Consider the following 12,068-nt stretch of genomic DNA (forward strand, 5'->3'; position numbering starts at 1 on the left):
GCTGGTCTACCAGTGGGCCCCCCTGTGCCCTGTGTGCGTGTTTTTCCCCACAGGAAAAGATTTTTTAAAAAAGGAAAGCTATACTCAGAGTATATTATATGAAAAAACGTACATTAAGTGTAAGAGAAGAAGAGGAGGAGGAAAGAGAAGAAAAGTAAAAAGAGAAGGGAAGAGAAACTGAAATACACATTTATTGGAAGGAAAGATGGTCTGGCCGGAAAAAGAGCATCTTTAACAAATGATGCTGATCTAACTAGGTATCAGCATGCAGAAAAATGAAGATAGGTCCATATCTATCACCCTGAAAAAACTTAAGTTCGAGTGGATCAAAGACCCCAACATAAAACTAGATTCACTGAACCTGAAAGAAGAGAAAGTCAGGAATAATCTTGAACTCATTGGTATAGAAGGCAACTTCCTGAACAGAACACCAATCATGCAGGTACTAAGATTATCCATTAGTGAATGGGACTCCATGAAACTAAAAGCTTCTGGAAAGCAAAGGACATCATCAGAAGTAGAAAAAAAAAAGCAAACCAAATCAAATAACCAACCATGTAACCAATCAAACAACAGCAACAAAAACAAACAAAAAACCAGCAGAGAAAAGCTCTTTACTAAACCCACCCCCTGACAGAGGGCTGATATTTAAAATATATAAAGAACTCAAGAAACTACATATCAGGAAGCAGAATAACTCAACTAAAAATGGTTTACAGAGCTAAAGAGAGAATTCTCAACAGAAGAACATCTAATATCTAATAAGCATTTAAAAAATGTACAACATCCTTAGCCATCAAGAGATAAGCCATTCAAAATGACTCTGAGATTTCATCTTTCCCTACCAAAAATGACCAAGATCAAAGACACAAGTGGCAGATCATACTGGTGAGGACATGGAACACTGACAATGTGGGAGTACAAACTTTTACAGCCTTTTTGGAAATGAATATTGCAATTTCTCAAAAAAATAGGAATATATTTTTCTCAGTAACCATCTATACCATTTCTGGACATATATACAAAGGGCACTCCATCTACCACAAGGATACTTGCTCAACTATGTTCAAAGCAATTTTATTCATAATAGCCAGAAACTGGAATCAACCCAGAATGGGTAAAAAATAAAAAAATAAAAATGAATGTGGTATACTTACACAATGAAGTATTATGCAGCTAATAAAAACAATGACATTATGAAATTTTCAGGCAAATGGATGGAACTAGAAGAGATCATCCTGAGTGAGGTAACCCAGACCCAGAAAGGCAGACATGGAGTGTACTCACTTATAAGTGAATATTAGTTGTAAACTAAAGGATAGCCATATTACAATTCACAGATTCAGAGAGGCTAACAAAAGACTCAGAAAAGAGTGTATGAATCCCACTGAAAAGAGGAAACTGAATTGATATTAAGGGTGGGCAGGGAGAGGGGACTGCATGGTGGTGGATTATGGTTTTGAGAACAAGAGGGGTGAGCTGGGGAAGGACAAAAAGAGAAAACTGGGAGACACAAGTGCAATCAAAGATATCTCTGGGATAAGCTAGAAAACTAGAACAATGAAAGCTCCAAGGAAATTATGAGGACGACCTTAGCTAAGACACCTAGTAATGAGGGATACTGAGCATGACTCTGCCATCTCATGCAACCAGGGAAGACTTTCAGTCGAAGGATTCAAACACCAACCCAGCCACAAAACCCTTAACCTACAATTTGTCCTGCCTACAGGATCGGCTGGGGTCCAAGTGATGCAGAAATTGTGAGAGTAGCCAACCAATGATTGGTCGAGTTTGAGACCCATGCCATGAGAGGGAGTGCACCCCTGACATGGCCAAAAGGAACAGGACCCAGAGGCTGGATATTGCCATTGGCCAGCTCTGGCATTTCTTCTTTCTTGTTGGTTCTTCTTGAGGCAACGGAAGGGGAAATACGACTGCGAGGATATGACTTGGTCTTCAGAGATATTAGGGTTTCTATATAATAATAAAGCACTTACCTATCTTAAGTCTAAGTCACTTTGCTACTGTAGCTAGCCTGCCTGTCTGAGTTCCTCTGAGGCCAGAAGCTGCAGTCTCTGGCATTAGCACCTCATCTTAAAACAGCAGGGGATTAAGTAATGGATTAATGGATTAATTGCTAGAGCCTTTTCCCTCTTATCCAGATACAGCTTCCTTGCCAGGTGAGGGGAAAGTTTGAAGCAATAAACATCCATTGAACCAGGAGAAGAGAATCATGCTTGCAGAAAGAAAAACTTTTACACAAGCAATTATGGATTAAACTCAAATAAATTAATAACAGATTCATGAATACACATTCTCAAATCTCTATTGGAATCAGTTCTGGCCAGCTTTCATGCTATCTCATAATTACCTGCTTACACACACACATCCATAATTACATACGTATACTGAACGAAAGACCAGTGTCCGTGCAGAAAGAACTCACTCATTCTGGATGAAAAATAAGCTTCAATGTTTATTGCATAGATAAAGAAAAAGCTTCTACCTTATTATTGCTAACTAAATTAAAACCAAGTTTATAATAAGAAGCTTTGTTCTCTTTAGTAAAACCAAGCCTGCCTTGCTCGTAAGAAAAGAACTGTTCTTTCCCATGGTAAGGAGAAGCCTGCCTGCTCCTTCTGTTCTGTCTACAGCTTCTTCATTTTTCTTTTTTCTGTCTACATTCTTCATATTGCTCACTTATTTTTTTAAGTTGCCTTAAATTTCTAAGTTATTTCACTCTGAGTTCTCCTTCTAATTTTGATCTCTCCTACTGCTCTGATGTAACAATATTCTCACTTCTAATGTCTTTACTTCTAAGTTCTTGAGTTAGTTCTGTCTAAAATGTTCTCTTTGAGTTTGGTCACCAGCTCTACAGGTTCATGGATGGTTAAAAAACCATAACATATGTGATTAAGTTGTTAGTATAGATAAACCCAGTCAATATTTTATCTTCTGTCTTTGCACTATAGTAAATCCTTAGTTTCCTTTTCATGACCTTTGGTTAATGGTTTTACAACTTCTTGGATGTGCTCTGAGTAGTAGATGCCTGTTTGCTATCTCAGAAGCATTTAGATCATGACAGTTAAAGACTGGCAGAATTCTCATTGCAGTTTTGACAACAGAAAGGGTTTTAGGAATTCTTATACAATCATCATTAAGAATTAAGAAATCATCTATTTGTCTATATAGCATCATTACAAGACAGTACATCTTTGTTGTTCTACAGAGAGCTGCTCAAAACTTTGGGCTAATACCTAGTGATTGTTATATATATTTGATAATAATAGGAAAATCATATTAAAGTAATCCTTCCTAAAATTAAATTCTCATGGGCCTTAACTATAGGAGCAAATCTATTATAGATTTTAATCCAAGGCAGACCCATCTTAGGAGAATCACTTGCTAGCTTTAGCTTCTCTCTGATGGCTCCTGACAGGAGAGCCCAGAAGCCCAAGATAGAACCAAACACAAATAGACAAAACAAAAGTCAATGAAATGATTCCTATTGCTTTTCTGCTATACTTAGATTGATGTCTAGCCCAATTGTCATCAGACAGATTTCATCCAGTAATTGATGCAAACAGATGTTGGGACCCACAGCCAAACATTCAGTAGTTCTTGGAAATCTAGCAATAGAGAGAAGGAAGGAGTAGTCAGAGGTTTCAAGAACACCACAAGAAAGCAGACAGAATCAACTAACCTGGGCACATATGGCCCACAGAGATTGAACTGCCATCAAGGAACCTGCACGGGCCTGACCTAGGCCCCCACCCCCTACACGGACATTACATTTGTGTAGCTCAGTTTTGTGGGACTCATAACAGTGTTAGTAATCTCTGAGTCTGTCCATTGCCTTTGGGTCCCTTTCTCCCTACTCAATAGATGATGAGGTACCCAATTTTATTGCATATTGCTGTACCAAGGCTGATAAAAATCCACAGAGAAACAGAGGAGAAGTATATGGAGGGCAAGATGGGAAGAGGGTTGGTTTGGGAGGGACTGGGAGGAGAACGGGAGGGGAAACTGCAATCAGGACGTAAAATAAATAAAGTGAAGTGAAATAACATAAAAATTCAGAAGCCAACATAGTAGTTACTGCAGCTAAGGTAAACATGATGAGGGTCTGAACATGAACTTGTCATTACAGTTGGGATAGAAGTTTTATGAACCCTTGGGTTAGCTCTTCCTGAAGGCTACTGTATCATTCTGTTTCCTAGCCTGCCTTCTGCATTAGAACACCAGGCATAATGAACATATGGGACAGAACTTACCTACTACAACAATAGAAAGGACAGAGGGATCCATCAAATAACAATAAAAGCAACTATTAATTATTTTACTCTCTGTTATTGCCATGCTTCTGCGATTGAAAACAACAGTACTGAAATACTGCACACAAAATATTTTGTCAATCCAAGCTCTAACTTGTTTTTATTTGTTGTTGTTGTTGTAATTGCATGAACTGATTAGTTTCCATTTAATTTAAAGACATTTTAACATTCCTAACCATGTAGATATCAACTAAATTTATCTCTATTAATAAGGTTATGTACCTATTGTGTTAAAAGTTCAATTTCAAAAGTTGCTATTTGAGTTGCTGACTTGAATAGCACATATACACAAGCATACACACACACACACACACACACACACACACACACACACACATACTTGCCTCAACTGATACGTAATAGAAGTTATTGTGTTTTATATACCACTGTTGGTCTTTGTCCAGGGACAGGCAAATGTCAGAGAAGTCTTCTCTCATCTATAAATTGTGCGGTTTCAATGTTGCCAGCTTCTTCAGCTCCCAGTTTCAGAATATGAGGTACGAAGCAACTGTGAAATGATCACTGGTATTTCCTGTGTCTGGATTATTCCTAGACTGCCGGAATGCCTTTTTGTAGACTTTTGTAGTCAGCAAAGAAAAAACTTATGAAAACTAAACTGAAAATCAACTGTAAACTTCCTTCTAGAATAGTGAACCTCAGTGTTGACTTGCTTCTTTCCTTGTTTGGCATTTGGGGTTTCACTGGAGGCTACAAGGCATTTCAACCATATACTCAGCATAAGGAAACCATCTCAGAAGAACTCCTCAATTTCAGCTGCTGCTTCCTGTTTTTGCACTTTTTTTTTTGTGCTCAATTTCACATCCCAATCATTTGGAGAGGAAGCAGTATAAACCACTTTCAGTCTATCTTACCTCTGACACTTTATGTCACTTTTTTCTTCACTAAAATAGTCCCTGTTTTAGCCAGTTCACTTGGTTCTTTGTATGCCTACTAGAGGTGAGTCAAGTTCTAGCTCTACTGAAAGAAATATTGTTTGAAAGAATCAGGCTTTAAGCCTCTTCCTGAAGAAAAGGAGTGACAATTGATTCTTGTGGATGATTGCTGACATGCCAAACAAGTGCTTTCCATATGGCCATGTTAAAAAAAAATAGACAACAAACAAAAAACCAACTATGATGCAGTTTTCATCCCATGGTCCAGAACTTTCATTCTAGTTTATCAAGAAGGAATGTAGACTTGTGTGCACCACTCTCTAAGGAGGCAAGTGATAAGTGGATCAGAGAACACATTCTACTGGATTCTATTAAAATTCTACATGAGCTAGTTCAATAGGAGACGTACAGAGGGTGCACGGTAGTTTTCATAGTCCTTGTCATTTGTCTCAGTACTTTGTCTCATAGGTAATCACTATGGACCTTATAAGTGTACATTGTTGGCCAACTGGCTTCTACTTATTTTGGAATATATAAGTTTTATGGAGGAAATTAGTATATAGAAGGAAATTGTGTGGGTTGAGTTATTTCTCCTTCTGTCTTTGCTTGGGTTCTGTCTTTAGAAGTGAGTGTGATTTACTGAAGGATATAGTCCTTATTAAGTTGCTTGTCTCTCTGAATTATAAATTTACTATTTGATAGTGATAGTTACTTAATTCTATAGGATAACCATTTTTGTTCAGTTTTCTTTCCAGATCAATGAAAAATATCTATATTTATGTGAATTTAATAGCTATACTTATGTATATTTATCCTGGAGAACTCATTATAATTTTGATTATATGTGTGCCTGTGTGTGCCTGTGTGCGCGTGTGTGTATGTGTGTGTGTGTGTGTGTGATCTCTGCATGTGTGCTTATGTGAATAGGTACATGTATGTACAGGTATGTATGGAAGCCAAAGCTTTATGTCAGATATCTCACTCGTCATTCTCCACCAAGTGTATTGTAGGGATCACTCACATGAGCACAGATATTTTACAATCAGCTTATCTAACTGGCTAGCTTCATCCTCCTTAGGTGTTGAGACCTGAAATCTGATCATCATGTTTTCACAATAAGCTCTTTACCTGCTGAGCCATGTCCCCAACCCTTGAAATGACCTCTACAACATTGTAACCCTTTTAGTATCCATCAGATACATAAAGGATAGGTGATAGGTGTGGACGGGAAGCTTGAAAATCTGTCAATCTCCATACCTGACCTATGTTTTCCATGTGTATCAAACCATATTGAAAACTGACTTCTTGAAATTATAAGCAGAAACTGAGAAGAGACGTTCCCAAAACTTGACAGTAAACTGAAAGTTAATCATGTTTTAGGTGTCTTTTACAGTACCGGATAGATATATAATGGTCCTATGAAAATCAAAATCTATCCAGAAATAAATGCAGCTTTTATTTTAAAGTTCCCAATTAAGGTGTGCATATCCTATGTCTGCTTGAAGAGTGGATGCTGCAAGTACCATCCATCCCACCTCTTAAGTCACCACAAGAAACTGGAATTCATTTTTGAGGATATTTTTACCTCTCTCAGCCTATTTTCTTTAGTGAGACTTCATGATATTTTGTATTTATTTCTGTGGTGAGTTTGCAGCATAATTGTGTGGCTTTTGATCAGGATGTTCTTGTCCCCACATACCGGGGAAGAAAACACTTTTCATCAAGAGTGACCTTTCAGCATGCTGTTGACATTTTTGTCTCTTGCTTTGTAAGAGATAACTTCACAGTTTATTGTGGAGAGGCCTTTCAATCTGGTTGTCAGTGAAAATAAAGTTTCAGTGTAATATCAAATGAGTTCTTTCTTCTTCTGTGGACCTAGGGTTTAAAAAGCAACGACCTGGATCTCTACCTTAATTTGAATTATGTTTAATCTTTCCAATATCTGAGTTTATCAACCATTCTGAAATATGGTGTTTTAAGTGAACACCAAAGACGATACAAATATTTTTTTTTAAAGAAAAGTCAGAAGAAATTAAGGAATTCTAACACATTTTTTTCATTTTTTAATAAACACATAAAGCTCTTTGCCATTTCCTTCAATTATTTTGATTAACATGGTAATGGGATCTTTTAAATCATCATTATACCAGTTTCACAGCCTGATGTAAAAAGACTCATTTCACAGAAATAATCATGACTAGCATTGATAGATGAATGTTGATGCTATAATATCACAGAATAAGGCATATTTACACCATCTTAACATACAGAAACACCATACATCTACACAAAAGAACCTCAGGTCTGGAACAAAAAAGTTCAATTCCTAGACAGTTTACAATTACAGGCTTTGCCTGAAACGATATATATATATATATATATTTATGTATATATATTTGCTTTATTTTTTAATATTTTTTCTTTCAAAGCAACGAACAGTTCTTCCCTATTTCTTGTGATTTATTTGTAACATTGTGTTCATGCAAAAAAAATAATACTTGTTTTATTGCATTAACATTTAAACAGTTGTATATTTGGGTCCTAAAACCATCATTTAAATTTTTATTTCATGTCACTTCTTCCACATTCTTGTCTGAATTGGTGTGATATGATGATGTGTTGTTTTGTGAGTTACAGAATGACAAACATGTCCAGTCAGCGACAGTTCAAAAATCAAGATTCTAAGTTTCTTGATCATGCACGTTACACATTCATTATTACCAAATGCCTGGAGTCAGATAGATACACCATTTTGACACACAGTTGTTGATTTTATTTTTAAAATTCTGTTTCTAAAAACAACAATAAAATAATGAAAAAAATATTGTCCCACATCCACTGTTGACAGAAAGGAAGAGCAGCAAGAATCACACCAGCCATCAGTTAGGTGGTGACATTTTAGTAAACATTGTAAACCATCGAAACAATCCCAGAACATCATTACTACAACCCATACTTTTGGAGCAGTTCAGATTGCCACTGACGTTTGCGCTCTGGAAAACAATCTGGAATGTGGATTTTTTTAAAATCCTGAATACACTTTTTCATTTCTTCTTCCACACTTAGCTTCTCACAGACCTTCTTCTTGGAGAGATTTGTTTCTCGGGACTTGCTGATGAGTGACTGAAAGAGTTCACTGTTTCTGCGCTTGTCTGGTGGCGGCATCCACTGAACAGGTGCTTTCCTGGAGGGTCTATCCAAGGTTAAGGTGTTAGGCTGGTGAGCTGCAGCCTGCTGAGTGTTGACCAGGTTGTCCTGTGGAGTGCTGGCTTCTGAGTGGCTGTCACAGCTGGATGTAGAGAGCTCATTGCAGGAAGTCCCGCTCTCACTTCCTTTGTCTGTGACTTTGTCACCTTTTCTGTCTTCATGTTCTTGTTTGGGTGACACTATTTTCTGAGGTGGTCCTGAAAGAGACAAAGAAAAGGGAGAAAAAAATTGAATTGGAAGTTCTAGCTAGAGTAATTAGACAACAAAAGGAGATCAAGAGGATGCAGATTAGAAAGGAAGAAGTCAAAGAATGACTATTTACAGATGATATGATAGTATACATAAGCAACCCACAAAATTTTACTAGAGAACTCCTACAGCTGATAAACAACTTCAGTAAAGAGGCAGGATATAAAATTAACTCAAAGAAATCAGTATGCTTCCTCTCCACAAACAATAAACAGGCTGAGAAAGAAATTAGAGAAACAACTCCCTTCACAATAGCCACAAATAGTATGAAATATCTTGATGTAACAATCAAGTGAAAGATCTGTATGACAAGAACTTCAAATCTCTGAAAAAAATTAATAAAAGACCTCAGAAGATGGAAAGATCTCCCATACTCATGGATTGGTAGGATTAACATAGTGAAAAATGCCATTTTATCAAAAGCAATCTACAGATTCAATGCAATCCCCATCAAAATCCAACACAATTCTTCAAAGACATGGAAAGAACAATTCTCAACTTCATATGGAAAAACAAAAACACCAGGATAGCTAAATCAAGTCTCAACAATAAAAGAACTTCTGGGGGAATCACTGTTCCTGACCTCAGACTGTACTACAGAGTAATCGTGATAAAAAACCTGAAGGGTATTGGTACAGAGACAGACAGGTCAACCAATGGAATAGCACCGAAGACCCAGAAGTAAATCCACACACTTATGCATATTTGATCTCTGACAAACAAGCAAAAAACATACAGTGAAAATAAAGAAAGAAAAAAGCATCTTCAATAAATAGTGCTGGTCTAACTGGCAGTCTGTAGGTAGAAGAATGAAAATAGATCCATATTTATCACTCTGCAGAAAGCTCAAGTCCAAGTGGATCAAGGGCCTCAACTTTAAATCAGATATACAAAATCTAATATAAGAGAAAGTAAGAAAGAACCTCCAACGTGTTGGCGCAGGAGAAAATTTTCTGAATAGAACACCAGTGGCTCAGGCTTTAAGATCAACAATTGATAAATGTGACTTCATGAAACTGTACTTTTTTTTTATTGGATGTTTTATTTACATTTCCTATGTTGTCCCCTTACCCCATCCCCCACCCACCCAGGAACCCCCAATCCCCTCACCCCTCCTCCTTCTTCTCTGTGGATGTAACCTCTATCTACCCCCCCACACTCCCACCTCCCCACCCTCAAAATTTCCACCCCCTGGGGCGTCCAGCCTTCATGTGGTCAAGGTTCTCTTCTTCCACCTATGCCCAGCAGGGCCCTCCACTCTTACAAATTCAACTGAAGGTGGATCCCTCCATAAGTGCTCCCAGGCTGGTGGTTTAGACCCTGGGAGTTGTGGTTGGTTGGTATTGTTGCTCTCCTCATGGTGCCACAAATCCTTTCAGCTCTCCTTCAGTCTTCACTCTAACTCCTCTATTGAGAACCCCATGATCAGTTCAATGGCTAGTTGTGAGCATCTGCCTCTGAGTATGTCAGACTCTTGAAGACCTCTGAGGAGACATCCATATCAGGCTCTTATCAGCATACACTTCCTGACTTCCACATCAGCCTCTACCTTTGGTGACTGCACATGGGATAGATACTCAGGTGGAGTGGTCTTGAAACAGCCCCTCCTTCAGTTTCTGTCCCTCACTTTGTCTCCATATTTGCTCCCTTGAGTATTTTGTTGCTCCTTCTAAGAAGGACCGAATCACCCCCACTTGGTCTTCCTTCTTTATGGGCTTCATGTGGCCTATGAGTTGCATCTTGGGCATTTCAAGGTTCTGGGCTAATATCCAATAATCAGTGAGTGAATACCATGTGTGTTCTTTTGTGATTGGCTTACCTCACTCAGGATGATAATTTCTAGTTCCATCCAATTACCTACGAACCTCTCGAATTCATTGTTTTTAATAGCTGAGTAATACTCCATTGTGTAAATATACCACATTTTTTGAATCCATTCCTCAGTTGAAGGACATCTGGGTTCTTTCCAGCTCCTGGCTATTATAAACAAGGCTGCTATGAACATAGTTGAGCATATGTCCTTGTTATATGTTCGAGCATCTTCTGGGTATATGTCAAGGAGTGGTATAGCTGGATCCTCAGGTAATGCTATGTCCAATTTTCTGAGGAACCGCCACACTGATTTCCAAAGTGGTTGCACCATCTTGCAGCCCCACCAACAATGGAGGAGTGTTCCTTATTTTAAGTTAAGCAAAACTATCTGTATCTGTGAGGTTGGAAAACAACATTGGGCCTGTACATGAAAACACACAGAAAGCCAATCCACTACTTATAGTGGAAACGTTTGAGAATTCTATTTAGTGACCTTTCAATAAAAGATATGCATCTTATCATGCAGAAAGGAAGGTCTTTGTTCATTTAGTTTCTGACTCATAAAGTTTGGAGTGAAAAACAGAAGAAACCACACACAAACATTCCCCCGTCTTAGATCTGCATTTCTAAAAGAAGCTATGATGGTTTGGGGGACAACCCCAGTCTTGGATACAAATGTGACAACCAGAGTCCTGGATGCTACCCCTTTGAGTAACTATTTTTCCACTACAAAACAGGCAATGGCGTTGCTCACTTTTGTAAGGCAGTGGCTGAAGCCCCAGGTATAATGACATTGTTCCTGCTGCCTGCCAAGTGGAAGCTGATTGAAACACGATCCTCAAATTCTTCATACTGTTCTTTGCCTGTTTTGTTGGAGCAGTATGAAATGGCTATGCAACATACAGCTTTAATACTATAATGCCTGTATATAGCTAATAGAGGATACTTTTCAAAATATGAGGTTTTCTTATTTTAGGTAAACAACATAATAGGACAATTTCAAAAAAGTGTCAGTTTCCCAAAAAGTATATAATACCATTCAAAAAATCTTAAAGGGTGATCCTAATCCTCCAGTTGTGCCAAAAAAATATGCTTCCTCTTGGGAATAATCTGTTAGAATCTTTAAAATAAGTATCATGGACATTGTAATTTGAACTGTATTCTAAAAATGTTTTTACCCACAGATAAGTGTAGCTCTCACCTTCATCAAGGAAACTTTATTTTGCAACAAATGGAGGTCATTTCAGAAAGACTCAACTGTCCAAAATGCAGAGATAAGTGACTGTGGGTATCTAGCCCCAAATAATACACAAACAATGCAACCTCTTAATTTTTTTTTATCGTGAAATTATCTAAGTTAAAAATAATAAAATGAAAAAGAAGGAACATTTATCATGAATATGAATTAGTTCCTAGAAGAGAAAAACAATTTCAATTTCTGTGTGCTTTATAGAATATCAAAGTACAAGTACAACTTTCTATGAGCTCAGTGAAATTTAGTCCTGGAAGAATATTATTAACTTATATTCACTTTAATATACATATTTTTATTCTTCAAACACAGTCAAGAGCA

General features: G+C 37.6%; 1 protein-coding gene across 1 annotated transcript in view; it reads right to left on the reverse strand.

Moving 5' to 3' along the window:
* Nucleotides 1-7,119: 7,119 nt before the first annotated feature.
* The window catches only part of Kctd8 (potassium channel tetramerization domain containing 8), a 220,405-nt gene continuing 215,456 nt past the window's right edge, over nucleotides 7,120-12,068 (reverse strand). The window contains exon 2 of the mRNA XM_028765338.1: nucleotides 7,120-8,631. Within this exon, the coding sequence (XP_028621171.1) occupies nucleotides 8,171-8,631 (461 nt within the window). The 3' untranslated portion in view covers nucleotides 7,120-8,170. The remainder of the gene's footprint in view (nucleotides 8,632-12,068) is intronic.

This window comes from Grammomys surdaster, unplaced genomic scaffold, assembly GCF_004785775.1.
Source record: "Grammomys surdaster isolate TR1022 unplaced genomic scaffold, NIH_TR_1.0 150, whole genome shotgun sequence".
Lineage (NCBI taxonomy): Eukaryota > Metazoa > Chordata > Mammalia > Rodentia > Muridae > Grammomys > Grammomys surdaster.